This window comes from Anas acuta, chromosome 1 (assembly GCF_963932015.1).
Source record: "Anas acuta chromosome 1, bAnaAcu1.1, whole genome shotgun sequence".
In the NCBI taxonomy this organism is placed as follows: Eukaryota; Metazoa; Chordata; class Aves; order Anseriformes; family Anatidae; genus Anas; species Anas acuta.
Window position 1 is genome coordinate 54,515,636 of NC_088979.1, and position 24,812 is coordinate 54,540,447.

The window sequence follows — 24,812 nt, forward strand, 5'->3', positions numbered from 1 at the left end:
ATGAACAATTTCTTTCTGAACTCCTGAATATGTCCTGCTCCAGAGGTGTGGAATAAACTGAAAAGAACATCAGCACCCCAAAGCTAAAGAAGTCCCCTTGGCAGAAAGAAATCTCTCAGGAACCCATTGAAAGTGTTTGTTCTCTTCTGTTGGCAAGGCAGAATTGTTTTCAGGGCTTCAGGGCTTATGAACATTCGAGCATGAGTCACAGTAACCACAAGCAAGGGTCACTAGTTTGTAACTCTCTTGGTGATTGTTGTCTGCAGTTCTTTTTTTTTCCTACAGAAAGCAGCTCCATAAAAGCAGACGAAAACCTAATGTGTTTGCAATTTGCAGAGATTCCCAACTGAGAAAGCTTACTTCATTGCTAAAGAAGTAGCGACCACAGAACGAACATACCTGAAGGACCTTGAAGTCATCACATCGGTATGTTTACTTTAGCATTACTCATGAAACATGTGAAGCTCTAGTCAGCAGCACGATTTCATCTGCTCCATTTAACATCTCCGCCGTTCCACGCTACTTTTATGTGCTGCACTGTAGGTATTCTCTGCTGGGCACAGGAGTACAACCCTAGGGAGGAAGTAACAGAAAAAAAGCAGAAACTAGAGATTTGTGCTGTGGTTAGGAACATGCACTGTGAAACCCTTTCAGGTTGAGGAACTTGGAACACAGTTCAGTTATTCTTTCTTGCTCTCATACTTTGTGGTCGCAATTACTAAAAATGCCTGTGGGTTTTCAATGATTTCTCTTAAAACTGAAGTAGCTCCCTAGGGAGGCATAGTCATGTTTTCTCCTGGCTTAAATGCCCTCCATTTAGCATGATGTATTGCAGAGCACCTACTGCACCTCCATGAATGATTCTGACTTTTCAGAAAGTAAAACTGTCTGTTCAATAACTCATTGTTTTGTAGCATCTGATGAACGTGCAATTGGTAAAATCCCCAAAACAAATTATGTGCCTGCTTTGCACACACGACAGTTTTGTTTAACTTCCAAGAACAACGTGTGCGAGATGTGGCCTTAAATAATAATCATCCATGAAAAGGATCCACTGGATCCAAAACCTCTGATGGTATGTCAGCAGTCCTGCCAGTTCCAGACCTCCCAGATATTTAATTGCAGAGCGTGTGAACCTCTGTGAGGTTTTGCATTGAGGGTGCGTTGCCACCTCCTGCATGGAGCGTTGTGGTAAGGAGGATATGCTGCAGAGAAGAGGTGGTAGCAGCAGGGAACCAGGGAGATAGTTTCTCCCCAGCTTCCCTTCTGTTCCAGAAGCCCACTTGGCAGATGAAGTTGGTCTGACACCAGTTTAGCCATAACCAGCGTAGGCTGGAGCAGCGTGGTTGTTGGAGGCTGGGAGATAGCTGTGGCTTCACTGCCTACTGCTCCTGGCTTCCTGGAGATGCCAGGCTGATGAGGGAAGAGGCCAGGCTGTGTGGGACAGAGATCATTGCTGCAGCCCTAACAACACATGTGGTGTTTTCAGCGTTCGTTTCACCCAGTAGTTTCCGAAGCAGAAAGTTTCAGCTCTTCCCAGCTCCCTGCCAGTTTCTGCCTTAGGCCTAACCCCACTTCCCACCCAGCCCTTTATCCTTGTAGCAGGCAAATTTGAAGAGAGGCCTAAAACTAAGCTGATGATCAGACCCATCAGCTGTGCCCCAGAGATCTCTGGCACTGGAGGCCACTGGGAGTGAACAAGGAGCCAGTGTCCTTAAAAAAGAGAGTTTCATGCGTCAAGTATGAGCATTGGTAGCTCTGCAGTTCTTCGACCTTCTGCTCCGTGCAGAAATAGAGTGTGGGAGAGGTAGGCTTGGGATGATCCTAGGTGTGGGACAACACCAGCTGATGCAGTGTCAAGCCTGCTGTACCTATCTATGGTCCCAACAGCCTTCTAGGGCCTGCTGGAAGTCAACCACAGGTAGCTGGAACCCCTTGGGGCTGCAAGGAGGGAGTGCTCTTACCACGTTGAAGAGAATAGTCTGCCACCTTGGCAAGCCCCATAGTCCTCTGGTTGTACATCACCCTGATGTCTCCCAGTGCAAATAAAATAAAGAGAATGTGGAGCAAAACTGATCAGGAGCCTGTTGCACTCGTAACAGTGTCTGGTGCTGACCCTCCTGTTTCCTGCTCCTCGTGTCTTATCTTGGGAGTGCGATGGGCTGTCCTCCTTGCTCACTTGGCAAAAGGCTTGGTTTCTCTATCTGCGAGCAGCAGGGTGGCCACAAGTGTTTACTGTACCAGCTCCTGTCAAAGGGGTTTCAGACAGGACTCAGCGAAAGAAAATGCAGAGCATGTTTTGCGGTCTTGCTGGAACATTTTCAAGTATTCTCTCGAGAAAATAACCCTTGCACCTACAATGTTTGTAAATCCAGTTTGGGCTTGAAGGGAATTTTTGAGGTTTGGTGAGTGATGGCCAAAGGGAAGGGAGTTCTTTTTTCACCTGCTCAGGGCCTGACCACTGATACGAGCACCAGAGCATGCAGGAGCATTGGGTAGCCTGAGTTATTTTGCTAGTGCCAACTAACCAGCTCCATTCTGGGTCAGGGGCTTAAAGACAGCAAATGGTCATACCTGCTGCATTCCACCCACTTGGTAATTTTCCTTCTCTTTTTGTTTGTAGTGGTTTCAGAGTGCCGTGAGTAAAGAGGATTGCATGCCCGAAACACTGAAAAATCTCATTTTCTCCAACTTCGAACCTTTGCACAAATTTCACACTGGTTTTCTCAAGGAAATTGAGCAGAGACTTGCTCTGTGGTAAGATTGGTTTTTGTTTTTGTTTTTGTTTTTGTTTTTCATGCAGTCTAACATTTTTGCACTCCCTTTTTGCTAACTCTTTGTGATTTGATTGTTGTGATTCATTTGTGAAAGCCACAGATGTCATTTATCAACAGACTTCAGATATTGAATCATGCTTTGTTCGTGTTTACTTGACAAACTCTATTGTTCAGATATCTCAGTCAGGTACAGACACACGTAAATGAGATTGTAACACCGAATGAAGCCTTCTTTTGCCAAATGTCAGTGCTTCTGTATGGCTGCTCTTCTGAAAAAACATGCTGCCAGCAAGGCTTATGAGTAATAAAGAGGAGGAGGTAAAGGACCAAATCCTGTTTCTGTCAAATAGAGGTAGGATGGGAGGAATTTCAGAGACCAGCTGCCTATATATGACACACTCAGGGTGCACAGCACCTTCTACAAATTGACGGAGTATTAGAAAAGGATATTGACCCTAAAATGTTTCTATCTTAGCTTAATAGTGGCAGTAAAACATGGCATTTTTGTGAAATAGCTGTGAACTGAGTAACTGCTGTGGCAAGACTCGGTGCATTTAACCAGTGATGTCTGAGCAGAGGCAGCACGCAGAAGCCCTGTCCTTGCTCTGATTACACCTGTCTGCACTGGATTGTCATGCTCTGTGTAGGCATTTTATGGTGGGTTATCAGTCCTGAGAACCCGGCTTTTCCTTCTCGGTTATAAAAGTGACCATGGAAAAGTGGTGTGAAAGCAGTGAATGGGCGTTCTTGCAGGCAGACCTGATGGGTGCTAATCAGCTTAATACCTGTGCAACCAATGAATCAAAACAAAAGCAAAACATAACCTTAAAGCATGTGAGTTTAGCTCTTGTACTGTGATGATCTAGGTGCCTGAATGAGAACACAGCACGCTGCAGACGGGTGCTTTCCAAACCCACCCTGCACAGTTCCAGAATTAGTGGGCTTGGAAACTGCCTCTCAGAGCTGACATCCTTGTCCAGGACTTTGTGGTTGATGTTTTATGTAAGCTTACTTCCAAGGCATGTGCTGCACAGCAACCCTGCCTGCATCTCCTTTTCTTCGTTGAGCTGCTACTGTTTTAATTGAGTCAGGATTCTTACTTGCTGGTGTTAATTGCTTGTCAGTAAGGAATATTTATGGCAGGTACTTCAAGAAGCCTCCTTGAAATGTTGTGAATAGTGATTGTTTCTCTGCCCATGGTGTAGGATTAACAGCAGTCAGGGTGAGGGTGAAGGGTGAAGTGGTGAGAAAAGGACGATTTATAGTTTGTAAAGGACCAAGTTCTGCTCACTAGCAGACCAGTCTGATCTAGTGAGCTTCACGGGTGCTGATTCCTAGGGCACATGTTGAAATAGATTCCCTCCATACCCTTCTGGTTGCTGCTGTTATTACAGGTGGATGCCAACTTCCTGCTCAGATGTGATGTTTTTCAAAATTGCATTATGCTGCAATAACAGCCTAACCCTAGGCTACTGGGATTAGAGAGCAGAGAGAGTAGAGAACAAACCTCAGCTTTTGGAAACAGCTGCTAGAAATGACTGTGCCTAACTTGAATTCAGCTCCCTGTAGAAGGGCTTGATGAAAAACACTCTTTTATAAAGAGTAATGTGGAAAAGAGATTGGTACCAAGTCAGATTGCCCATAACTTGTATTGATACCCTCGATACGTGGGTTTGTAAGCAATAGGCGAATGTTTGGAGCAGAAGTTGTCCCACTCGTTTCACACATTGCTGAGGTAGCATGCAGTTTCTGAGAGCTTCCAGTCCAATGTCCTCTATCTCACCTTCCTCTGAGCCCTGTGTATCTGAGTATAAATTGAAACAGAAATACAGGACTGTTATCTCCCTTCCTATGCCCGTGACACAAAGCATGAGGAAGCCGCCAATCTCCTGGGTGCCTGGTGGTAACCACAACCTCTGAGCTTGTGCACATGAGGCCAAGGGAGCCCACAGCAGCAACTGGAAGTGGACAGTGCATTTCACAGGACCCCTGTTACTCTGAGGCAGGTTGCCTTTCAGTTTACAATGCTTCCTTCCAAGATTCACACTGGAAGATGGCTTTACATACTTAAGTGAAATGTTTTCAGCTAGCTTTGCAGCTGTAAATGACACAGGCAGGATGGGGCCATTCTTCAGTCACCTGAGAGATCTTGGTGGTATCCAGTGTGCTGTGAGGAGCTGAGATACAGAACTGCAACTGCTCCCCATCACGGAGGAAATGAAACATTGTTAAGGGGGAGATGAGGAATGATTGCTAATGCTACGTGAATCCAGTTCATTCACTTTTTTTCAGAAGAAGAGACCTTGGGAGGCAAATCTGGTGACTTGTAGAGATAATCAAACCATGCAGAACAGATTTATTTTTCTTTTGAACTCCATAAAAGGTTCAAAGACTGCAAATAAAACCTTGTGCTTCCCAGTTTGTGCATTTAAGGGCCAGAACTCCGCACCCCCTTTGGAGCCTCTGTTGCTGTGAGGTCCACAAACACAAGCACTGAAGTGAGGGATCTGGGGAACTCAGCTAGAGTCACTGGAAAAAGAAACTCTTAATGAACATTTAGGCTTTTTTTTTTCCCCCTTTTCAGTTAGCTTCTTTCAGAGCTGAGTAAGCCTTTTGTTTTCCAACTTTTCCTTGTCCAGAGGCTATGGTTGCACAGAGCAGGAAACCTCACTCTAAGACTCCGAATACCGTATTAAAACTGCAGTTTTTCTACAACACGAAGCGCCGATCTACTGTGAAGTTACTTTGCAATTCAAAAATATTCTGATGAGGTAACTTTGTCCCAGCTGGGCACCTCACTCTGACTTTGGCAGATCAGCTCTTGCATGTCCTTCCACAGTCGGTGTAGAGCTGCCGTGAATTCTCTATCAGCTGCTCTGATTCGTTTGACAGAAGTGCAGTCACGTTCCTGCTCCTGATCTGGACTCAGCTGGCAGCCAGCAGTGTGGATTTACCTAGAGCAAATGTTTGTTTTTAAAGTTCTGGAAGATTTAAATATGTGAAATTGGAAGGGAGGTGGATTAGCTGGCAGGTGTTACTTTGGAGGTGTTGGGTTTTTTGTACGGTGCCACAGATGCTGAGATAAGTTGCAAGCAATAAACTCTATCCTATGGAGATTAGTGTTTAATTAAACAGTGAGTGACAAAAATAAACTGTCCCTCAGTGTGTAGAAGAACAAGCTGGTGGCAATGTGGTAAGGAATTTCTTCAGCAGCATGGTCAAGGTCAATTAGCTCAATGCCTGTGCTGTCGTGATTGCACCAATGTCTTTGGCCCTGGGTATTTTTGAGGCAGTGGTCTTCGACACATTTCACCACCACAGCCCAGAGCCACTAGAGCAAGTGTGTCGGTCCTTGTGAGCCTGGCTGCCACCGAGCTCCGTGGCACTGCTGCAGTCAGGGGCTGTCAGGATTCACGCCAACTCATTTATATCTGAATCTTGTGCGTCAGCTCTTTTAGATTTCCAGGTAGTGGGGAATGAAGGTGAGACATGAGTGTGCTCTGCATTCCCTCAGAAAAAAAAAAGGACCTTTGGATGAAAGTGTTGTAGGCTTCACCAGGCTACTGAAAGCCTGTAGCTACTCAGGTGTGTTGTGGGAGCTCCTCTGAGAGGAAAAGCCTCCATCCACCATGAGCAATCTGTTTTCCCCTGGTGAGAAGGATGCTGGATTTTATCAGCTCTGCAATAAATAGCAGTTCAGCCTGCCTCCTCTGACTTGGATCAAACTGAAGCTGGTGCTCTGTAAAAGAGCTGTGAAGGGACCAAGGCAAGGGAAAGACCACTCATAACCATTGGTGATGACTCTGTGGTTTTAATTTATTGAAACACCTATAAACTTTTAGTACTTGGCTCAAAGAAGCTCAGATTGTGCACATTATTGAAAGCATTTCTGGCTTGCTCGAAGGCTTCTGAGCTGTTTGAATCTGCCTTCGGAGGCAGATTGTTTGCTACCGAACATCTGAAGGGCTGAAAACCCTTTGACCCAGTTATAGATTCTGGCAGGTCTGATTTGTTTCTTCATACAACCCACCCATTTTTCATACCACATTTCCTAAGAGCAGCAGATCTCAGTGAGAAAGTTTTTTTAACAAGATGGGAATTGATGCTGACACCAATAGCCAACTGTAGAAAATTGGAATTTACTGCGTTTTTCACAGCCAGAGGTTCTGGCCGGGAAACTGAGCCGATTCATAGCACTTTTACCGTGTGGCATCACAAGATCAGCAACAGCGTGCTGTGGCCGGTGTTTCCCACCCGTGTGGGAAGCCTGACCCCTGTGCTGTGCTGCTACCAGCTCAGTGAAGCATCCCAGGAATCCCAACAGTTGCCCCAGCTGTGCCGAGCCCTCTGTCGATGGCACTGATCATGTTCCTGGACCAAGTGACCTGCCCGAGGCCCTGTGCCTCAAGGAGAGGAAGGATGGCCTTGGTGGATGGAGGCAGGCAGGCAAGGGAGGAAGAGGAGGGAAAAAGAGCAGGCAGCCATCTGAGGTGTGAGACAATGATGCACGTGAGCCTGTCCTGTTAGCACGAGCCAGGAGGAGAGCATCAGGCACTCTGGTACTGGGTACCGGGACTCCTCAGCCAGGTTGCCCCTCAGCAAGGCTCTGGGTGCAAGGCCAGGAGTTCCCAACCCTTTCTGCTACTCCATATGGGAGCAATATCCCAGTGTCTTCAAGCTGGCTCCTGTTTTTCAGGGGCCTGAGAGAATTTTTGGTAAGGAGGGAGAGGTGTGGGCAGCGCAGCCAGAGCGTGGCATGCTCCGTTAGCATCCAGCCAGCTGAAGCCAAGAAGTCAGTCAGGCTCTGCTCCTGCATCTATGTGAGCTGTCTAATAGCCTGGTCGTTTGGGCAATCACAAGCGATGTTTTCCAGCCAAAAGATTGAGCTCATCTTTCCACACCCATTTAAGTGTTGGGATTTCAGGTTTCTGCACTGCTTTCTGACAGAAATCTGACAACTCTGACAGGGGGAGGCAAATGGAGAGCCATAAATTTTCCCCCCTCGGTCGATCACTAAGGCACTGCAGAGAGCAATGCCCAGGCAAGCCAGGATAGCCATTTCTACCCCAGGAAGCCCTATTAGGAAGTGCGAATTGGTGTTTTGGGCCTTATCCATGTGCTGGAAAGAAAAAGCATTACGTGCTTTCAAGAAATGTAGGCAAGACTCATCTTCTCGCCGGGAAGCCAATAATTTGACTCCCTGTTCGAAGGCACTTCTGAGGAGAGCTGCTGCCGCTCAGCTCTGCCAGATGTGGCTGCGAAATGTGTGCCTGGCAATTTGCAAGAAAGCTCTTTAGATCTTAGCATATGAAAGGCAAAGGCTCAATCAGGATTCATGGGAGCCCGGCTTGAAAACCTGTAATAAAAAGCACTCAGAGAGGTGTTAGGCAGATGAGCTAAATGCTGATTTATTAACCATTTTTTGTTTGGGAAATAGTACTTGTGGTCAGGAAGAACAGCCTGATAAATGTTTGTGTAAACAAAGCTGCGATCCTTATCTGCCTTCTCAAATGCACGAGTGCTGACGGTTCAGCTGGTTCCGTCTCTGGGATGCACAGGTTTGGAAACCTCTTTGCACAGTGTGCAGCCAGGAGGTGTGTATTTGGGGTACAAATCTCACGGTCACACCGTATGGAGTCCTGAGACAAAGTCCTGGTGACGCTAAGTAGGCCTCGGTGCATTTAACTCCATTTTAAGGAGACAATTTGTATTACTGAAGTAATTTTTGGGCACATCTGGAGATTAGAGATCTGCTACATCCGAATGTCTTTGAAGTGATGGGGAAGGAATCACCAGTCCCTGATTAGTCATGCCCAGAGCCCTGTTAGGGTCATCTCAGTGTCCCTCCCAGCAGGGATGTGCCTGGGATCACCTCTGTGGAGGGGCCACCGCAGGGTGAGAAATCACATAGTCATGGTATCACAGAATGGTTTGGGTTGGAAGGCACCTTAAAGATCACCCAGTTCTACCCCCTGCCATGGGCAGGGACACCTCCCACCAGGGCAGGCCCCATCCAGCCTGGCCTTGAGCACCTCCAGGGATGGGGCACCCACAGCTTCTCTGTTCTCAGCCACAGTGTCATGGTGTTCTCAGTACAGGTGTCCATCCCGAGGCGTTTCTTGCTCTGATCTCTTCCTGCTTAAAAGCATTGTGACACATATTTGATGTGGACTGGGTTTCTCCCACAACAGGGGTAGCTTCCCTAAGGTTTGGTGGGGCTCTGGGTAGCTCTGGTGGCTTCAGCAGTACGTCTTCTGCTCTGAACAGTGTCCCTGCAACACTTCCTGCCTGGAAAGACAACTGCAGCAGTATCTCTAATGGGCAGGGTGCTGAGAGGCACTGCCTAATAAGCACTGTGGGAGAGGAAGAGGGTGTTTTGCTTTTACCGACTCTTGTATTTCACCTGCGAAATGTTTGTCTTACGGAAAAGGTAGTTTCAGTGGGGAATGTTTAAGGTATTGCTTAATACTACAACTGTGGTTAGCAGTGCTCTTAAAATGTCTAAAGGATCCGAGTGCTTAAAGATGAGCTGTAGTACCCAGGAGGGAGATGCTGTTCCCAAGCCTATAACAGAAGGTCACACACTCAAATATCATTTGCTGCAACTGATTTATTTATTTATTTATTTATTTATTTATTCTGCAATTGAAAGGCTGCAATTTTATGTTTTTATGTTGACCTGGAAAGAAATCTGCATTGAGACACCTTTCCCTCCTTTGCCTTACCACCATCCCCATCAGATTTTTGTGCCTCTTACTGGCATTTGTGGAGGGCTGAGGATAGTATGGGCTGGCCCGAGATATCCTTTCATTCATTTTTCAGTGATGTGCACCGAGTAGCTTGCATAATTGGAAAATCCAACATAGCTGCTTGCATGGGCTCAGGTGGCCTTTTTTAGTATTATTTAAGGTTCTTCCTGAGTTTCTTACCAGGTAAAAAGTCGGTCACCTCCCCTTTGCTTGCAATTGTACACTTGTGTTATGGTAAAAAGGAAGGGACTATTTGTAGACAAGTGGGAAATGAGCTTATTATGGAACAGTATCTCCAATATTCAGCCTAATTTTCAGTAGCATTAGACCTCCCCACGCTAAGTGGAGCAAGGGCACGTAATGTCTGGGGAAAACAGCTTCTGCATTTTCTGTAGAATCAGCTCTTAATGAAAATTTGTGGGAATCTATTCCCTGAGCTGTCACTTATCACTGGCAGATAGACACCGTGTCCAAACAGTGACCCATGAAGACAAGGAGTAAGAAGAACGATTCAGCCATCGATGCACAACAAATGAGCAGCTTCTTCCCCCTCAGCAAGCTGAGTGTTGTTACTCAAAACATACCCCACAGGGAGAGCTCTCTTCTCTGCTTCTGTGCTTTGGGCTCCTGAAGTAGTAAGACACCATCCGATGGGTTGGGTGTGTGGCTTTTTTTAATTGTCTGTGTGTTTGGATGCTCTTTGGGCAGGGGAGGTTCTTTTCTTCCTATTTATTTGGGATTTGCGTGTAGAGGAGCTGGGGAAAAAAGCAGTGCAGTGTAGGGATTGCTGCCGAGTCAAGGCAGAGAGCTGGGGTGGAGTGCAGGACAGGTTTTAGGAGGAAGATGTGAAGCCATCCTGCTTCTCCCCTCCTGGCCCCACACCTGGCTTCAGCTTTCCACCCTTCTGCTGTGCATCACAGCCCATGTAGCTGTGCATCATCCCCAGCGGGAAAAGCGTCTCTGTTGCAAGGGGCAGCATTTGTGTGGGAATAAAGAACTAAAGCAGGGAGAATGATTGGAACGAGGGGCGGTGCCTGGCCATCACATTTCTGGATTTTCTTCGGGTTTTACCTCTTCCAGCAGGACTCATCTGCCTACAGCATGGGTTACCTCTGCTGGCCTGGCTGCTATGATTCAGCCAGCAGCTGGAGAGAGGCTGTCGCTTTTGGGGATCCCCCTTCTCTCCCTCTTTGTTTCCCTGGCAAGATGCTGAGCAAGATGTAAAAACCCACAAACTGTTAAAAAAAAAAGAAAAAAAAAAAAGGCTTTGGGCAAAAGCTAATGAAGGGGAATGTTCCTGATGCCGTGCAGGAATGTGGTGAGATGCTGTGCAAGCAGCCAGTGCTGGCTGAGCTGAAGAGGGGCCATGGGGTCAACTTTTAGGAAATAAGGACCCAACTGTTCATCGAGCAGCCACACTAAATATTAGCTGAAGTTCACAGAGTCAGTGGGAGCACTCGCTGTGACTTCGGTAGGCTCGGGGTCAGCCTTCGAGTAGCTAGCTGGTGGGTATGAGCTTGGCAAGGAGTATTTCAGCCAACTGATGTGTAGCCTTGAAATCAGAAAAGCAATTTTCTATTAAAAAATAACAGCCTGCGATGATGCCCCTTTTATTTATCTTGGCACTGCAACAGAAAGGTACCAAACTGCTGAAGTCCATTAGATTAAATCAAATGGAAAGCCATAAAAAAGGGGCCAAGGCAATGCCAGGGAGTCAGAGAACAACGCATAAAGCACAAATTCTCCTAGAGATAATTACCGAACACCGCGTCGTTCCTGGCAGCAGCACAGATTCGCCTGGCTTTGACGTTTCTGGGATTGTGTGCAAATGCTCAGCGTGAGCCATTCGGGATGGGATGCTGCCTGCTGGCTGCACAGGCAGAGGGCTGCTTTCGCTCGCTTCCCACCAGGGCAGCGCTACTGCCTGGGACTTCAAATGTCTGTGGGTTTCGGTCAGGGGCACTTTGAGATGAGCCACTTTGAGCGGAGCCTTAGAGGCTGGGAAGTTTTATTTACAGCCTCTCGGAGGAAAGCCCGGTGGGGGGAGCTGCTGGATGGAGAGGACATGGGGGAAGGGGAAGGAGCAGCACGGGGGGGGCTGCAGAAGCTTTGTGGAGAGAGAAACTGGGCTTTTGTCCTCGGGTAATTTGGAAACTATAGCCTTGTGATGTCCATACATGCATACCCCTGTTGTTCCTGGCAGTATAGACCCTTTTTTAGGTTTATATTTCATAGTTTTGACTATGGCAGCATTTATTTAATGTAGCGCTTTTGCAAAACAGGCAATGCTAATTGCAGCTACCATTGACACAGCCTGACTTCCTACCCCAGTGTAGCCCTGGGTTTCAGAAAATCATAAAAAGTCTTACAGAGAGCTGTATTTTTCTTACTTCAATAGCCGTGTGAGTGCCTGAGAGACTTAACACAATAGAAAATAATTAAAGGCAGCCTATGACGCTGGATGTTGTTCAAATGAACATGGAACAATCCCTTGTTTATCAGCTGAGGCCTTTTGTGGAAGGATGAAGTGGAGGATGTTTCTATGTAGCACTCATGATCTGTGCCCTCTGCATTTCCCAGTTAGAAAAGGATGCAGAGAGGGTATCCAGCATGAACATAACCATGTCTGTCTTTACCAAACAAAGTATGTCTGAATATGTCTATTCACGTAATAACGTAGAGATTTAATACATGTGTAGATGTATTTTCCATGGGTCTCACCAGTGGAAAGTATATCCTAACAACAGCTGCAAATCACATTCTGTGATTTGGTGAGTGTGGGACTTCCCTGGCTAAATTGCTGCTACCGAGCAAGGCAGGGATTTACCATCTGGTTGTCCATTTATTCCTTCGCTGCACACAAAATTTTCTTAAAAGAGTGAACCACTGCAAATGAGTGAAAATCAATATATCCATTAGCAGTAACCCAAAGCAGAGGTTCTGTTCTTCTTGGGCTCAGAGAGAAGTTGCTTATATCTCTGCCCTCTTCCAAGGTAGTGCATTTCTTCATCCAAATTGCAATTGCTCTGTCTGCAGATCTGCCTCCCAATAAGCAGATGTGGGAATTGCACTGGATTTAAAAAAAAAAAAAAAAAGAGGGCAGCTTGAAAAAAAGCCACCCTGCAGGAACCTTGGGTGCAGTATTAGCAGTTGGAAAGGGGAGAGGAGCAGTGCTTCTTCTCTCATCCCCCTACTGACTTTGGAAAATCGAACTTAATTGGAACAGATCTGTACCAGATAGGTTCTCATATTCATGATTTTTTTTCCCCCAGTGTTCTCTAGATGATGTGTTTGGGCTCACCCAGCATGTGACATCCCTGCCTGTCTCGCACATGGGCTCAGAAGCAGAAACATCTTTTTCATCAGAAGTTGGGCTTCTCCCAAAGGGAGCACCCACCCAAGTGCAGCTGGCTGGGTGGGAGGGGAGCAGTTTGCAGTCTTCATACCAAAAGTGACATACTGAAAGTCAGTTCTCTGCCAGCATGTAACACTCATGAGTCAAACCCAGATGCTGGGCAGATTATTTTTTTCCCCCACTGTCCCTTGCACAAGCCGAAAGCTTTTCAGAGCAGGAGCCTCCTGTTCTGGGGTGCAGTTCTCGTTTCCTCACAGCATCGTCCTCCTGCTCTCAGCCCACGTATCGCAACAGCGTTTTGATGTCTTTTTCTTCAGGCATTTCCAGCCTCCTCTAGCGTGTTTAAAAACCCCGGCAATTTTCTTTAAAGGTCTAATCCTTCCGTGAAGTGCCTGCCCTCGCTATTGTCAGGCTGGGTGAGGAGCCAGCCGTCCCTGGGAGTCACACGTCCGTCAGGAAGATGCCTCACATGCTCCCAAGCCCAGGAGCACGGGGGTTAGGGTTGTGAAAGAAATGAGCTGTTGAGTTCCTTTCTGTGTAAGTGATTATGCTGCCTGACTGAAGTTTCTGTTGCTGACAGGGAAGGCCGCTCTAATGCTCACATTAAAGGAGATTACCAAAGAATCGGGGATGTTATGCTGAAGAACATCCAGAGCATGAAGGTAGGAGTGATCCTATAACCATTACGCTTTGACACGGATTAGAATCAGCCTGCGTTTTCGTTTTCATGTGATGTGGCCCATTGTGCTGGTTTTCGCCAGTTTTAATCAAAGCTTATGCTGCACCAGTTTCCTTTGATGAGATACCAAGTGCTGGGTGAGCACTGAGATTGCAGAAGTGCAAGAGGACATTAAGTTGCACAGCCCCTTTCCTCAACCCCCTCTCCAAATTTAGGAACACTAAACACAAAAGCTCAGGAACATTTCACTTCCAGTTCTTTATTCTTTCAAATAGAGACAAAACATCAGAATTTTCATTTCCGAAGAGATCGTTCAAAAGCCAACCGTGCCTACTTGTGCATGCAAGTAAAAACGTTAAAATGTTGCAGGAGCAGCCATTGGAACCTGGATCCTGATTTGATTTGGGGAACTTCTACTTGTGCGCTACGGTGCCAAGTTAGACGCAAGATTTTTGAATGAATAATTAAATTGCTTTTCAGCTTTAAGGCTGAAAGCAGAAATAGGTGTATGAGCAGTAAATCGGAACGTAACCTTCTGCGGGCTGTGCCTCCGCTCTCAATCTGCCTGGAGCAGCATTTGTGAGGCCAGGCTCTGCCGACAGCTAGGACAAACTGCGTGGAAGGCAGGCACGGGAGCCCTGCAGACTCTTAGAGTACGGACAGATAGCACACAGCTCACCTTATTAATGTGTCTGTGCATCCAGCATGTCCATCAGTGCCCGGCAAAGGACAGCACTACACGTTCAGCATGCAGACCTCCAAACTACCAGATAAATCCTTTCCTGGTGACCTCTGTTGGTCACCAGCAGCCTTGAGTCCTTGGCTGGAGGACAGGGTGGTTTGGACTTTATGGCTCTCTTTATGGACTTTATGGTAGTTGGTATTGAGCACATCTTCTGGAAGGACAGACGGATGTGCAGAGAGGTTAAGTGGCATGGAAGCAATTACAGAGCAAGTGGGAAGAAGAGAGTGTAGAAGCCTTGATTCACAGTCCCCAGTACATAGGTGGCTGTGTCACCAATAAAGCAGTTTTACCCTTTCTGCAGTAGCAGGAACAGCTTTTTCCCCTCAAGAGACAACTCAGATGCATTGGAAGAAATGCAGGGGGACTTTTCTACCCCCAGTCCTCCCCTCTAAAGGGACACACAGAGTTCCTGGAGTCTCAGTGAGCTTCTGACACATTGTCCTCCTGCTCTCAGTACCTCGCAACATTAAATTTTGTCCTTCACTGCCTCCAAGTCCTTCTGTGGCACTAGCCCAACGGCAGTATACAACCTCACTGTAACTTAGGCCCATTGGTGTGCTTTCACCTTTGCTGTTTTCCCTTTCCCATTAGGGGATTTTGTTCCAGTTGCTTCAGTAAGCAAATCACTATCACCACGGCTGATAACAACAGATACGCAGAGGAAAGAGGCAAAACCCAGTTTGACCTAAGGAACTGCCTAGGAAACGATAAAATTAGTTAAAACTCTACGTCTTTATCATGAGATCTGAAAACTGACTCTCCTTGTTTAATTAACTTAGGAGAGAAGTCAAGCAATTGATGGGCAGCCTCTCTACTGGTCCCGGGGGTCTGTGGTGTCTTTGCCTGCTGCCAGAGCTGCAGGCCTGTAGGACGAATACGTAGCCTAGGGATGAAGTGAAGGCTGCAGGGCAGTCGTGTTTATGGTGAAGATGTCACATATCACAGGGAGAGGGAGTTGATTGGAAATGTGTCAAAAATCACAAGCTTTAGGTTAAGCCAAACTGTCTTCTGCAATCCATTCAATATACACATTCGATTTGTTGCTGGTTAATATTTTACCAGGTACTGGGAGACCTTATTTAGCTGCTCAGAGAAGCTCTATGCATCCTGAAGAATCAGGTCACATCGTGCAAAACACAAACAAAACCCCTGTGTTAATTGTTCAATAAAATACTGCTGAATTGTTTTAGATGATCCCCATGATGACCTGTGGTGCTGGCACCTACATGAAGTCAGATGTTCCATGCAAACCTCATTCCCTTGCTGGTGCATAACTCTCCCACTGCCAGTGGGATCATCTTAGTGACTGCACTAAGTAGGAGAGGATGTAATCCGAGCATGGAGGACTCTAACATAGCCCTGTCTGTTGGACAGCTGTATTTGTGTGTCTGTTCAGGTTCCCAGGAGATGCCACTTCTCATTAATAACGGGAACAGAAGCCAGAAGTCCAGTTGCCTACATCTCAATTCTCCAAAACCACCTAAGTGATCAGGGGCACTTAAATGCCTTCATGCTCCTATAAAATCCATTTATGTTTCCTGGCACTGGATTCCACTCTCTCCCTGTTGCTCCAGCTCGCACGAGCCATGTTTATGTCATCTCCTTGCCTTTGGACTTCTCCCTGATGCGAGATTTAGCTTTGTTCATTCATGTACTTTCGTCTTACAGTGAAAGCAGGGTCCGGGGGGGGGTGTGCATCTCATTAGTGATGACATTTCTTCTTTTCAAGTGCATATCAGAGGCACTGTGTTGCACAGCGATTCTGCTCGCAAAATCCTGACTGCTGTGAGAGTTGGATTTTTTACTGGTACAGGTTTGGGATGAATGTTTATGAGTCACATCTCACCGTGTTTGCTAATAGCTCTGCCGTGTGCTTGTTCTTTCTCTGTGCCCATAAGCAATTGACAATTCACCTGTGGAAGCACAATGAGATTTTAATGGAGCTGGAGAATGGGATCAAGAACTCTCGCAAGCTGGAGACGTTTTGCAGGGACTTCGAGCTACAGAAAGTCTGCTACTTGCCTCTCAATACCTTTCTCCTCAGGCCTTTGCACAGGCTCATGCACTACAAGCAGATAATGGAGAGGCTTTGCAAGCATTACCCACCAGCCCACGTAGACTTCAGGGATTCGAGAGGTAAGTGAGGGAGCAGACATCAGTTCCTGGAGCTGGGGAGTGTTAGAGGTGCATGTGCAAACAAAAACAAAAAAAAAAAGCCTACATTCAAAGAGTTGCAAAATCAAGCACTCCGAAGACCAGAAGTGGTATGACTAAGGTTGTCCTTGCATACACATTATGGCACGCTCTGGACAAACATTTGGAAGGGAAAGCTGCTGGGGGTTATTAAATATGCAGAAATGGCACGCAGTTCAGGAAGTCTCTTCAGCTGAAAACAGTTGGGAGGTCGGGAGAGAACACAGGAGACACACCAGATGTGCTTGCCTTGTGCTTGCCAGCTTTCCCTAGATATCTGCTGGGAACACAAAGCAGTGGCCCAGGTGAACCTTCGGTCTGACCCTTTGCAGCGGCTGTTGTTATGTCTTAAGGAGAGTATTATTTTTCCAGACATACAGTTTGTTCTTTTACCACTTCCACGATTTGTTTCAATAACTCAAAGCTGCCAACATGTGTGTGGTTTTGTTGTTGTTTTTTTTTCCAAATGTGAAGAATTTTTCTTCCTGCGGTCTGAGGTCACCGCTTGCTGTTTCTTTTCAGTGATTTGCTTTCCTCCTTCCATGTACCTTTCCTCCTCCCCATTGTAAGCTGTTGAAATTGAATGATACCTATGTTAGCCATACCCTTAGCACTCAGGGCAGAGCCACAGAAGGAGTGGGCAGGGGACAGTGCCCAGGATGGCTGCCCCAAGCTCTATGGTGTTAGCTGAACTGAGTTCCTTGCAACGAGACCTGCAGGAGGCAGTGCACAAAATAGGGAAGCAACTCGATCTGTGGCGATAGGAAATGCCACAGAGGTCGGTGACACTGCAGGGCTACATGACACGGGTGTTTGCCCAAATGCAGCTGCTACCTGAAAGACTTCAAGGAGGACAGCGAGGGGTGCCTTCATGTCTCCTAGCCAAGGCCCTGCGGTGAGGGTGATGTGTTGATTCCTTTTACTAAGGTGCTTGCAGATCTCAGTTAAAGGTCAGGGTGTGAAGGCAGCAAGAAAAGGGGAGATGTGGACGTGAATCCCACCAAGTGACAGGCAGCAGAGAACACAGGTCTCTTGTTAACACGTGGATAAACTGTGCTCTGAGCAATGATACAGGAAGGAGGAACCCCTGTTACTGTGCCATTAGCTCTATTTTTTAAATGCAGAGGGCTGGAACTTCTTTTCCAGTGCTCATATCAGTCAAAGAGTGTGTTCAGCCCATTCAGAGACTGCCTGTCTGTTTGGGTGTATCCAGGTCGGTGCTCATGTACGTGATGGCACAGGGAGCAATGCTGTGAGCTGGTCCCCCAGAAAAGATAAAGTGATTTTCAGCCCAATTCTCTTGAGTTAAATGCTTTAGTAGAATCTTTTGACTGTTACCATGAATTGACTTGACTATTCCTACAATGTTTCTGTAGCTAAAATAGAGCAAGAAATTGATGGTCTCTTCATGACAATGCTCCATCCTTAGTCAGGTGATGTTCAGAGTTTGTGTGGGTTTTAGTCTGCCCGAGCAGGTTTATTCTGTGAAGGAAAGGAGTGTCGCAAGGAAGACGATGTCCATGAATTGCTTGCTGCAGACAGAAGTCTTTCTTTTTGAACATCCCTGTAAGTTTATAATAAGCATTTCACGGTTTTGTTATCTAGCTGCTTTGGCTGAGATTTCTGAAATGGTGGCTCAGCTCCATGGCAATATGATAAAGATGGAGAACTTCCAGAAGCTGCACGAACTCAAGAAAGACTTGATAGGCATAGACAATCTGGTGATCCCAGGAAGGGTAAGTAACAGAATTGTGACCAAGCTTTGATATCGTTTCAAAGCATTAGGTGTATTTTGGAAATCTGATTTTTTTTTTTTTTGGAGCATCTGTGAAATTGCCTTTTCCTCATATGAACCTTTTTTTCTCACAAAAAGCTATCAAATGTAAACATAATAATGTCATAGAAAACAGCAGCCTTTAAAATGGGAAGAAGCAATCATCCTTATTATTTTTTACTGATTTTATTAGGTTTATTTTATGTATAGATTTGGATGGTTGTAGGCAATTCCAAGTATCTATTACAAGAGGCAGTAAAAATGTAATATTTATCGCAGCATTCAGAGCTTGAGCGGTTGCACATTTCCTCCTTTCCTTCTGCCCTTATTTTATTTTTTCAATCCTCGGTGCTAGAGTGTAGCAGATTAAAGGAAAGCAAGACATTTGTGCTGGAGGACCTTCAGCCTGCTCACGATGCCTGGCTTTGAAACTCATGGCCCTGGGGACGAGCAGTCTCTTTAGTCTGCATGTAATGTTAGGCAGTATTTTTTGAGACAGTGTTGCCTTAAGTAAATACTTTTAATTATGTTATGGGAATGAGGACATCTCTTCCTTACTTGCCATGCATTTTTAAAACCCAGGCTTATTTCAGAATAAATGACCCTCTGCAGAATTTGTAACCTTTTCTGCTCTTCCATGTACACGTATCTGTGCGTGCAAGCTTGAGAGTTGTCTTGTAGAAGTGATTTCTTCCTTACTTCCCTGACTCCTGTGCATAATACACAAAGGCACTGCTTGTGGCAACAGAAAATGTATCGCTAGACTGTTCCTGCCCCTCATACGTTTCTGGGAAACAGCTAGGAATAAAAGATGAGTTTTGGATTGGATTGCAAGTATGGCAGTGCTTGAACATACCCTGCAGCCTGGCCATCCAGCCCAGGGTCTGCTTGCAGAGCCGTGTCCGTGCCTCGAGCCACCACGAGCTCCTGGCAGAGAGGCAGCTTTCTGGCCTCTCCATGCTCTTGTTCATTTAAGGATTTAAACATTTCAGATAAGGGGGTTGAAGTGGAGCTGAGCACAGGTATGTCTCGGTTTGCAGCAGTCCCCCACCCTCTCACTTCGCCTCCTCCCTGTCCCTCCAGCAGCCACCGCGGCTCATGCTCCCTTCCAGTGATCCACAGACCGTGCACGGCCCTGGCAAGCCCCTCAGGACGCTTCCCAGCCTGTGCATCCTCCATCACACGAAATTAAATGCTGTCACTGGCTGCTGCCCTATTCTATTTAAAGACAGAGCTGTCTTCCTCTCCTAGGAAGTTCAAGAAGGCGGCAGACGGGGGGCAGAGGCCATTTGCCTGCCAAGGGGAAAGGCTTTGGCTGCCACGCTCTGGCAGATGCCCAAGATGTTGCTGCTGTCCAGCCCTTTGGCCACTCAGCCAGGAAGGCAGATGCAGCTGAGCAGTGCTGATGGTGCCCGTGTGTTACCCAGAGGTGGCCCAGTGCCACGTCTCAGAGAGGGGAGCCTCCGAGGAGGCCTCTCGTGCTAGGCCTGTGGTTCAGCTATCCGAACAGTGGTGGCTTTGGGTAACCATCGTCTTCACGTTGCCCCAGTCTCTGCAGCCACCAGCCTGGTTCCCATACTGGATATTAAAGCATCCCCCAGTCAGTTCTGCTTGCAGACAGCAATGGCCTGCGGCTCTGCTGTGGGTTTGGACAGTGCTTGCCCTGCTGGAGCTAGGCCTGGGAGTACTGACCATGAGGCAGTACTACATAAATAGTAGTTGTGATTAATATTACGTGGTGCCACCACAGCTTCCAGTGGCCCCTTGGGTACCGTGAGCTCATTGTGACAGAAGGAATAACCTTCTCCGGGCACTTTTCCCACCCTAACTTAATGTGGGTAGGGGGCTGGACACACCACAGCAACCCTAAGGCAACTGAAGTGTCGCTCTGACCAGATTAATCTTCCTACAGCTAATTCATTGCTAAGTTGCAGGTGGTTCTGATGCTTTATATGCCTTTTACATGCACAATATGAGCAGAATGACCTTCAAAAGACTAATAAATAAATACAAACCTCTTGGCAGAAGCTGGAGGGAGTGACTGAAAAACTGTGTTTTGATGGGGTTCAGGTATGTGTACGGTGGAGTTATGTTATAGATGACAATAAATCCAGGAAACCCCAGCAGTTTGAAAGTTCTGGTTGTGATACTCTTCCGATAATTACATCCCTAAACATTTTGAAACAATTTCATCTCAAGTAATGCACTGTATTATTTGACATGGACTGTACTAGGATAGCTCACGCTGCCAGACCAATTTCCCTCCTTTCCTGCTGCTGATGTTGATTTGTTCAGCTGATTTTTCACCTCAGTGAAGAGCTGTACGTGCCATACACACAACACAAGCTGACCAGTGTCTAATAAGTAACGTACAGACCAACTCATCATTAGCATTTACATCATTTGTAGTATGAATATTCATTCAAAACTGATGAAAGAGGTAGCTAGCTGTCTGAAAGAATCAATGTTAGGTACAGAAAATTTTGCCTAGCTGAATTTTCCTGAAATGAATGGAAGACTATCCAGCAGTTGATGTAGAGACGGTTAAGAATAGAAAGAAGATATCCTATAAAGATTGTTAACATATTTAGTAAAAAAACAATAAAAAATCTTGGTGACTGATAATCAAGTCAGTCTTATGACCATGTAGTTGTATTTATTCTTGCATACTAAAAAGTCATAATCATTTTGGCAAAAGACACATTTATTTTGTATTTGCTTCCTACAGGAGTTCATTAGACTGGGCAGTCTTAGTAAATTGTCCGGAAAAGGTTTACAGCAACGAATGTTCTTTCTGGTAAGTGAGAAGGCAATTTTTCTTTATATGTTGAAATGTAACTGTAGCCAACTATTAAGCAAACTGGAACTGTGAATTACAGTAAGTATTTTTAAACAGTTGGTTAAATCAACAAAATACATCACCTAGCTGTTTGTTAAGAATATATGTTTCTTTCCAAAACCAATATTCTCTTTGTCAGTGCTTGCAAAGATAAAACTATTTATTTTTATATGACAGTGTGAATACCATGATAAAATAATACCTCCTAGCAACATTGTCTTAAATATTAGAAGAGTCATTACAAAATGAAAAGTGGCACCAGGGTTAGTGATCATGTCCAGAAAAGAAGATAAAGAGTAACTCTGAGTGATATAAAAGATAATCCACATAATGCTCTCAGGACACATTACAGAAACAAGTTTCTCCACAAACCATCCAGTTTCAGCCCGGGTATGCCTAGCATGTTGATGGGTCTGCCTTTACCTGGAGATACATTTAGAAGCTATTTCACTCGGAAAAATTACCTCTTCCCACCATCACTCGCAGCATTTTCGGGTTGCAGCAATCTCACTCAGTCTGGGATCCACAAGAGCTGACCAGATGGTTTCTCCTCTCTTCCTGGAAAGCTGACTTGCTCCCAGGACCCCAGTCCTGCTGCAGCTCAGCTGTTGATGCCGGGGGACTGGGATGCCCAGCAGAGTGCCCAGATTTTATAGTCTGGTGGTGCAGGGCAGGACATAAAGAGTCAGAGACAGGAAAACTCAAACTTGGCTCCTTGTGTGCAAAACGTGAAGATGTATAGAAAAGCTTGCAAGCGTGCTAGATTTTATGGGGTCTTTAGCGTTTACTCTCCCAAATGAGCCCAACATGTAACTGCTAGTTTTACCTTGGTAAGATTATGGCTATAAAGGTGCTAAAGAGGGAGCCTAATGGATATGGTGCATATTTCCTTGCATACCACCATTCTCATTGCCAGATGATGCCTTGATATTACACTTGTATGAAACGCTGAAAATTGAGACTAGACTCTTAAATCAATCTCAGTTTTTGGCAGTTGCTCGCACTCTCGGAGAAGTCTGTCATCTCCCTCAAGGACCAGAATCTTTCTTGGAGATAAAAGCCTGAATCAGTATTCTGTGACTCCAAACACACGAGCAATTATTGGCAAAATTAAATCCCCCTCTAGTGGCCAATCCACATCACTCCATGAATGATTGCTATTCGGTTGTAGAACTCTGGTGAGAGTTGTTTCCCTCCACAAAGTATGATTCTCTTGATGCAACAGCCATGTTTGAGGAGAACATCTTTTGACATGTGGTCAGTGAAAATTGACCATTGTTTTTACAGCATGCAACCAAACGCAGGTGGACATTTGACATGTCATTGTCAAACATGTAGGAAGTTCTATATGTCAAGAAATAGTCAGTCACTCCACCTTGATGTTTCTGACCCAGTCACCTATATTTAATAGGTCTCAAAGCTTCCTTCAAAATACATGGAGTAATAGATAACCACCTGAAGAGTAGAGTTGGACACACCTGTCTTGGGGCATGCTTCCTTTCCACACAAATCAGGATAAAGTATTGATTAAACAGGCTTCTCTTCCTTCCATTGCTTCAAACTGCACCTGACTGTGAAAGGTCCTACGTGGTTTCACTGCTGTGGCTTGTTAATTTTGACCCAGCGATCATAAAGGGATGAGAATATATTGGAATATTAGAAGGTATCAAATAGAAAATTGTGAGAACATGCCAGAGAATAGCTGGGAAGGAAGGCAGGGATGGTAACAGCTGACAATACAAGGTATTAGGGATAATACGAGGGATATTGTGGAAGCCAGTATTTTGGATTCTTGCATTAGGACTGCCAGTACTAGATAGTTTTCTTTTATTTACTATTCTGATATCTTTCTATGTGTGCCAACATAATTCTAATAATGCTTATTCTTGCTTTTCAGTTTAATGATATTTTGTTGTACACAAGTAGAGGCCTGACAGCATCAAATCAGTTTAAAGTCCATGGGCATCTACCACTGTATGGCATGACAGTAAGTATAACAAGAGGTTGAATTCATGCTTAAATGGTTATTTAAGGTCCCATCTTTATTGCTTGCCCAGTTTCTGCTGGAGTGAGAGCAGTAGCAAAGGGTTGTTCTCTGATTCAGAGGGATATTTTTCTTTATTTTTTCAGACCATAAATTTAACCATGATTCTTACAAGTGATTCATAACCAATTGCTAATAGAAACACTGTTTGAGGCAAGTAATCAGTAGTGGCAATTTCAATCCTATGAAAAAATGTTTCCTAGTGTTTCTATCTATTTATCTTAAAGCCAAGGTAGTGGGAAACTGCAGGCAGCAATATGTCACTCTGCGCCCTTTTGCAATTCTTCTGGAAAATAGACGATTCAGGCCCAATAGCCAGTAATAGTTCTTCTTCTTACATGATTTAGCAAATGTTCTTGGTGGTTTCAAAACTTCCATTTTCCCCATTATTTTCATTGGAAGTTCTCATGTTCTCATATCTATTTTATACCGTTTTCCTGATATTGAATTAGATGATCACTACCACAGTAACTGAATTTCTCTCAGCACTGGTGAGGCTTCAAGTTTTATCTAACATTTCTAGGAATCTACTCAATTATTGATGTCCATTTGGCACAACTGGTTCACAGCAGTATTGTGCTATGCTGCAGTGTCCAAAGCACTCCCATATAAAAATACCATTGTCTTCCTTTCTTTGACAAAAAGCCACGCATTTGGTTTAAGGGGTTATTGCAGAACTTAATATTTTTTCACCTTTCAGGCCACCAGTTTTTTCTAGCTCAAAAAGTTGTTTCTGACCATCTCGCTTTTCTTTTCCCTAATGGCAAAGGCTTGTTCACTTCACTGTTTCAACTTAATAAATGATTACTTCCTACAGTCTGACTGCATGTTGACTTTTCTCTCAGATAGAAGAAAGTGAAGAGGAATGGGGGGTTCCTCATTGTCTAACACTTCGAGGTCAACAGCAGTCCATCATTGTTGCAGCAAGGTAATTTGATGGAGACAACATACACAGTTAATGTTGAACTGTAAAGTATATTTCTTTGTGGCTTTCACAGTGGGACAGGTAGGTAAGCAAACAGATGTCGTTCTGTTTGGATTTGCTCCTAAAGCAATTTCAAAGACATATTCTTCTGTGAAAGTCATTTGCATAAACAAAACAAAACAAAAGTGACAGACAAAAAGACAAAAGACAAAACAGAGTTGCAATTGTGCAAGTCAGAACTGAAACTAAATTATCAGGAAAAAGCTAGCATCTCATGTCTGTATTTGTTCATTTAAATTAAAATCAAGTTCAACTTAGGACTATTTCTTAGAGTTTGTTTTCAGCTTTATGAAAGCGATTAAAACCTGAATTTTCCTTGTTAGTACCCGTTCTGAAATGGACAAATGGACTGAGGACATTCAGATGGCAATAGACCTGGCAGAGAAAAGCAGTGGCCCTGCCCCAGAATTGCTGGCTAGTAGCCCACCTGACAATAGTAAGTAAATGCTAGAGAGGAGGTTTTGTTAATTTTAGTCAGTGTAGTCGGTGATTGCTTCTATGCAGAGTGGTGATACGTGCTGGCCACAAGTCAATTTGATACATTTGAAGTTGATTTATATATATTTATGTATATATATATTTATGTATGTACCATTGTAATGTTTTTGTTGATGTTAGCAAAAAGTTCACTGGATAGAGATGTGACTTAAGCATAATGATTTCAGGAAGTAT

The 24,812-nt window shown here is 45.1% G+C and overlaps 1 protein-coding gene across 9 annotated transcripts in view; it reads left to right on the forward strand.

Annotated features, from left to right (window-relative positions):
• The window catches only part of FARP1 (FERM, ARH/RhoGEF and pleckstrin domain protein 1), a 193,779-nt gene that overhangs the window by 162,997 nt on the left and 5,970 nt on the right, over positions 1-24,812 (forward strand). For all 9 annotated transcript variants that reach the window (XM_068677410.1, XM_068677412.1, XM_068677413.1 and 6 more), the window contains exons 15-23: positions 337-426; positions 2,624-2,757; positions 13,462-13,543; positions 16,204-16,441; positions 18,104-18,234; positions 21,001-21,069; positions 23,009-23,098; positions 24,001-24,083; positions 24,464-24,576. In XM_068677410.1, the coding sequence (XP_068533511.1) occupies positions 337-426; positions 2,624-2,757; positions 13,462-13,543; positions 16,204-16,441; positions 18,104-18,234; positions 21,001-21,069; positions 23,009-23,098; positions 24,001-24,083; positions 24,464-24,576 (1,030 nt within the window). The remainder of the gene's footprint in view (positions 1-336; positions 427-2,623; positions 2,758-13,461; positions 13,544-16,203; positions 16,442-18,103; positions 18,235-21,000; positions 21,070-23,008; positions 23,099-24,000; positions 24,084-24,463; positions 24,577-24,812) is intronic.